At 37.3% G+C, this 5,981-nt stretch overlaps 1 protein-coding gene across 3 annotated transcripts; it reads left to right on the top strand.

Moving 5' to 3' along the window:
• The first annotated feature begins 1,561 nt into the window (after window positions 1–1,561).
• LOC121250371 (probable serine/threonine-protein kinase PIX7) lies at window positions 1,562–5,536 on the top strand. Of its 3 annotated transcripts, XM_041149489.1 has the most exons (7): window positions 1,562–1,972; window positions 2,553–2,601; window positions 2,793–3,112; window positions 3,216–3,351; window positions 3,798–3,931; window positions 4,013–4,136; window positions 4,794–5,536. In XM_041149489.1, exons 1-7 carry the CDS (start codon window positions 1,964–1,966, stop codon window positions 5,237–5,239), a joined length of 1,218 nt encoding a protein of 405 aa, XP_041005423.1. In that variant the 5' UTR covers window positions 1,562–1,963; the 3' UTR covers window positions 5,240–5,536. The 3 variants fall into 3 exon arrangements, with proteins under 3 accessions (XP_041005423.1, XP_041005421.1, XP_041005422.1); XM_041149487.1 differs by lacking the exon at window positions 2,553–2,601 and having other exon boundaries at window positions 1,562–1,984; XM_041149488.1 differs by lacking the exon at window positions 2,553–2,601 and having other exon boundaries at window positions 1,566–1,972.
• The last annotated feature ends 445 nt before the right edge of the window (window positions 5,537–5,981 follow it).

The following is a 5,981-nucleotide window of genomic DNA, read 5'->3' as shown; positions in this document are numbered from 1 at the left end:
GCTAAGGAAACTGGAGCAAATCCACCAACACTTTATTTGGTTCATATTCTTGATATAATTTTAATGCCATTAGATACTGATTTCAAACAGGAATATTATTTTATTTTTTATCTCTTAATTTATTATTCTTTTTAGATCTAAAGCGTAAAACATCTGTTCTCAAGATCTTGGGTGTAGTTTTTATTTTGCCCCTTTATTCGGTGGGGGACAATACATCCGTACTCTCTCTCTAGTCTTTGGAACTATAATTGCTTTTTATTGTTGTACTAACGAAAATTTTGCATCCATCGGAATTCTTTGAATTTTAGAGAGAGAGAGAGAGAGAGATGTTATCTTCTCCATGCAATTTTTCATGACATTACTAGCCAGAGTGGTTATCAATCATAAAATTGTTATCACGTCCCCAAACTTTTTTTTTTTTTCCTTGGGTTTCCTTGTTATGTAACCAAAAGGGAAGCCATATACACCTGAAGATGCTTTAGAGATAAAATCTTTTCTCAAGAAAGCATGTTTTATCTGTCATAAAATGTTCGAGGAAGGGCATATCATTTCGTTAGAAAAGAAGAAAACAGAGAGAGAGAGAAGGAGACACAAAGTGCCTCGCATTTCTCTGAACTTTAATGGAGGTTGATGTAATTTACTTCAAAGAGAGAGGTAAAACAACAATTATTCAACCGTTGATTAAGTACCATTCTGGTCATTTTGCCAGACTTTTCACCATGACTGCAACTAACATTGCATAACTTCGCGTCACATACAAAGCATTACTTTTTCTATCATGACTGAGTCAATGTGAACATCTCTAACATTATCAATATGTAGAGATTGAATCTCATATGATCTGTGTGCATGGTACCTTAGGACTCAACTAAATAACAATTTACAAAGTCACTAAAGCAAGTTTTTTGCCGTTTTGGTGGTTTTACCATAGGGAAAAAAAGAAAAGAAGAATGAGAGGCTCTCTTGTCTACACCCTCTCTTTATAAAGGATTTGATTCATGGAGCTAACACCCATGAATAACAGTTAAGCTTTTGGGATAAATTATGATTTCATATGGTATCAAATACAAAGGTCTTGAGTTTAAACCATGACTCTACATATAAGGATAGTGTTAAAAATAAATAATAAAATATACATCTTCTCATAAGCTTAAGTTTTTAGGACAAATAATAATTTCACATTACATATTGCTAGTGCTTTTAAGGAATAGTTTAAAAAAGAAGAAGAAGATGTCCTGGACTATTTAGGTTACATGATGTACTATGTAGAGTGCCAAAATGAATAATGCATTAAATAGGTTTTTGGAAGTAAGGATTGAATGTTTTCTTCGAAATGGTATTCAAGTATCAGTTAAGATGTTAGGAGAAAAATCTCTTTTTTCATTTAGTTAATATATAGAAGAAAACAAAAGAAACAAAAATATTCTTGAAAGCTGATTGATAGGTTGCCCTCAAGCACCAAAAACATTCTCAGACAATGTTTTGGGGAATTTTGTCATGTTAAAACAATCATACAAGAGACAGCATAATGTTTTTGGTAATTTTGTCACTTAAGAACAGAGAGAGAGAGAGAGACAGAGAGAGAGACAGACCCATTCCCATCCCCCACACAAAAAGTGGTGGGAAAAAAAGTTCTTTTTGTACACACTGCCATGATGGCGATGATGATGCCTGCAATCTCCAACAGCAGCAGCAACAACAACAATAACACTTCCTCTCCTTCACTTTCTACTCTTCTCTATACTTACCTCTTTCCCTTCTCCTCTCTTCGCTTCCTCATGGCTGATTCCTCACGGCTCTCTCGCATCTCATGCAATTGCCCATGAATGGTAGAGAACCTGCAAGAGAGCTATGGAGAAAAAGTGCGGGTGCTGGGCTGTGCTGAGACGCGGCGTTAGAGGTGCCTGCAAGCCCACTGCTTCTAAAGACTCTGTCAATACAATCCCTCGTACTAGTCTAGTTTATGATGCAGGTATATGTATAGGTATCATAACAAGGTTCTTCTAATCTGTTTTGGAATTCAAGTTTCGTGCTTTCTACTAATTTTTGGATTTTCAAGATGCATAGAAGTTATTCCAGAAATGCTTCGTATGTGCCTTCATACCGGGTCTCCAATGGTTTTATTTTTCTGTGAGACACTTTCTTCCTCTGTTTTTATTTTCTGGGAGAGGCTCTCTCTCTCTCTCTCTAAATCCTCAATTTCTCAAATAATTCAACATAGATCCTCTGGTGCCTGGATTTGAAAGTCAATTTAACACTCGCTTCCCATCAGAAATTTGCATTCAAAATAGCATGATAAAACTCATTTGTACGCTGAAATCATGATGCATATGTGAAGAGAACAACAGATCTCAAACTGGGTTTCTGATAATGATTCTATTGATATATTGTCTTTGAGTATTAGCTACCAGGAAACGTGATTCTTGTTCTGTCCGAGTTTTGACAATTGAAATTCAAGTAATTTTTCTTCCGGTTGCTGCATAATTCTGTTCTTTGAATCATCCAAAGCCGCAGTGCTTAATTAATCTCTCTGAAAAGTTTACAATCTCTAGGTCACAAGGGTTTCGTTCCACTTGGCATCGCACCGTGTTCCCAATACGTGTAAAATTTCAGTACTTCTGCGTCCAGTCCAGTAGAGATGTTGGGCGCAAAGTTCACCCTCATTCTGCAGACTTTACATCTTGATGTCTGACTTCAAAGTTCAAAACAAGCAAATTTAAGGTGTCATGTATTTTATCTATGAAGGGCTTGTGTATGAATCAGAATTTTTGACACTCATTCTGTCAATGCAGCTACTGAAACGCGTTATCTAAATGCCAGCAACAGAGAACTCTGTCCTCCAGGCGAAGCTCAGCTATCTTCAGAGAATCCTGTTCCGCCATCATCAGAAAGCAAAACTCCTTGCCAGCTGCTTCAGTTTTCTTTTCAGGAACTAAAAGCTGCAACGGGGAATTTCAGACCTGATAGTATTCTTGGGGAGGGTGGATTTGGATACGTGTTCAAAGGATGGATTGAGGAAAATGGGACAGCACCAGCGAAGCCTGGGTCGGGAATTACAGTTGCAGTCAAAAGCTTGAAGCCAGACGGTCTTCAGGGCCATAGAGAATGGCTGGTTAGTAGAATATCTGCTTTGGGTTAGTAGATTGATTTCAAAAAGAGGTTTTTAATGAGAAGATGGAAGTTGGGAGTATAACCGTGACACTTGCTTAATGCAGGCTGAGGTCGACTTCCTTGGACAGCTCCACCATCCTAATCTTGTTAAACTTATTGGGTACTGCAGTGAAGATGATCAACGGCTGCTTGTTTATGAATTTATGACCCGTGGAAGTCTTGAAAACCATCTTTTTAGAAGTGAGTCTAGTTGCAACTCATCTTGCTAAAACTTTTACGTTGCGGTGTTTATTAAAAAAAAATACGGCCATGAGAATTTTTCTGGCATCACAGTTTTCTAAAATTTAATTAGAGGGGTCTGATTCGGTATGTAAGTGATCTTTTTCATATATTTGTCTTCCACCCTTCTGTCTCTAGTTTCTCTTCCTAATTCTTACAGCTGAGCATGTCATCTGAAAGGTTCTCATGTTTAAAATTGGTTTTTTTCCCCTTTAAGAATATGGACCTCTATTGTTATTTTCTGAGTTCTTACTGCAATTCTACTGGATAAAAGATTGATGGATGATTAAATTAAGCATAATGCCTTCAGTTTATTGAACAAATATAACTTCTTTCAGTGAATTCATATTTAAAATGTCGAACTGAATACTGTTAAAGAAATGCTGATTTTTTCAAAAACTTTGAAGGGACCATACCTCTTCCATGGTCCAGTAGGATTAAGATTGCACTTGGCGCAGCAAGGGGACTGGCGTTCCTCCATAATGGCCCTGAACCAGTCATATATAGAGACTTCAAGACATCCAATATATTGCTTGATTCGGTATGTCAGTAATGGTATTTGCAAATGATGAAGTTCAGATTTTTGTTGGATTGAGCTGTTAATATGGATTGTTTTCCATAGGAGTATAATGCAAAGCTTTCAGATTTTGGTCTAGCCAAAGCTGGGCCTCAAGGAGACAAAACACATGTTTCTACCAGGGTTGTTGGAACTTATGGATACGCTGCTCCGGAGTATGTAATGACAGGTAATATGTATGCTCTGGTTTTGATGAAGTTAATTATTAATGGCCAGAGCTTAATAGCAGGATATAGTGAGCGACTGGTATAACAACAAATGTGATGACTTCATGCACTGAAGTTGGTGATAAGCCTCTGTCATCTCTATAGTCAACAAGATATTCATTAACGAGGATGAATGGCTTCCACTTGGCCTGATTTCTAACTTAAGAACTTAAGAATTTGAAAAGCATATATTCCTTTTGAATGTGCTTGCATCAATGCATGGGCACACAGCACATAGTTCAGAAATACTACAAAGCTGGAGTATTTAGACCTCTAAGCCATCTTGTTTTCTTATCTGACCTTGTATGATCATAAGTAGCTCATGAATACCATGTCATCCTTCAACAGCCATGTGAAGGTATTTTGCTAAATTCATAGAATGAGATGTTTCATATCAAACTGATCATGATATTGTTATGTACCATGAATTTAATTGGTTAATCCTGCAACACCAGAAATCTTTTAGAAATATTAGTTTGATGCAGTTCAAATGGTTGGAAACTGATGTTTCAGGTCCTTAGCTCACAAGCAAGTCATCCCTTGTATGTGTGTGTGTTTTTCTTGTACCATAAGAAGTTTGAGATCTAACAAATTATTCAATTTTGTCTTATTTTTTCCAGGACACTTGACATCTAAGAGTGACGTTTACAGTTTTGGTGTCGTGCTACTCGAGATTTTAACGGGCAGAAGATCAATGGACAAGAAACGCCCTAGTGGAGAACAAAATCTCGTTGTATGGGCTCGGCCACATCTAGCTGACAAGCGAAAGCTTCATCAAATAGTGGATCCTCGCTTGGAAATGAATTACTCTCTTAAAGGGGTGCAAAAAGTCTCTCAGTTGGCTTTCAACTGCCTCAGTAAGGACTCAAAATCCCGCCCTACAATGGATGAAGTTGTTAAAGTTCTGACTCCATTGCAAGATCTTAACGATCTTGCTATCAACCATTCTCGTCTATCCCAACAAGGGAGACGCAAGAAAAAAGATGGAACCCCACAGCTCACCTATAACCAATCCAAGAACATCAGAGACTCTCCACTGAACATTGGCAAGCAGCATTGTAGATGATGGGCAGCCAATTCTCCTTGATTGGCTCAAGTACTATTTGATAAAACAAAGGCTCGCCGCGTGCCATCTCTTTCAACTGGGTAATTGTCACAAGAACATATTTCAAGCTTGTATAATTTTTGGGTGTTTGAAACTTGCCAGAGCAGCAGGGACAACGGGAGAGGAAAGGTACATCAGTTTTCCTTTTCCTAGGCCCTTACATTAGAGTGCTAACCATCAATTTAGAACATTCCTCGCGAGTTGCCTGTGTTGTAATTGAGCTATATACTGTAATTAGATAAAACTTATCATTTCCAAGTTGTTCTTTGCAACCACCTGATTTTTCCAATTGCTTTGATTTCTGGGACTTGCATTCTTCTATAAGATGTTAGTTAAGGTATTATATACGCCTTCGTTTTCTTATTGGTAGGCAACTCTTATTTCTAGTGGATCTTGATCAGAGAACCTTGCCCTGATTCAATTTTCATGGCATAGGAAGTGTCATTCAAGTCAGAACTCGCATTATAATTTCATACCGTTCCAGAAATTTACCAAATATAGCATAAATATCTCATTCATAAAAGAAAGCACATGCAGCATAAATATATGTGGCATGTGGCATTTATTTTCCTTAGCATGTTTTTTTTTTTAATGTCAAATTAGCCTTAAATTCTTTTCTCCAGCAACGAGGAAAACGTCCAGCCTTTGTATCTTTTAGCTGTGCTATATATAAGAGCACTGGGATCTCTTTTAGTTAATTTTA

This window comes from Juglans microcarpa x Juglans regia, chromosome 2D (genome assembly GCF_004785595.1).
Source record: "Juglans microcarpa x Juglans regia isolate MS1-56 chromosome 2D, Jm3101_v1.0, whole genome shotgun sequence".
Classification (NCBI taxonomy): domain Eukaryota; kingdom Viridiplantae; phylum Streptophyta; class Magnoliopsida; order Fagales; family Juglandaceae; genus Juglans; species Juglans microcarpa x Juglans regia.
This window is presented reverse-complemented; position numbering and strand designations above follow the sequence as displayed.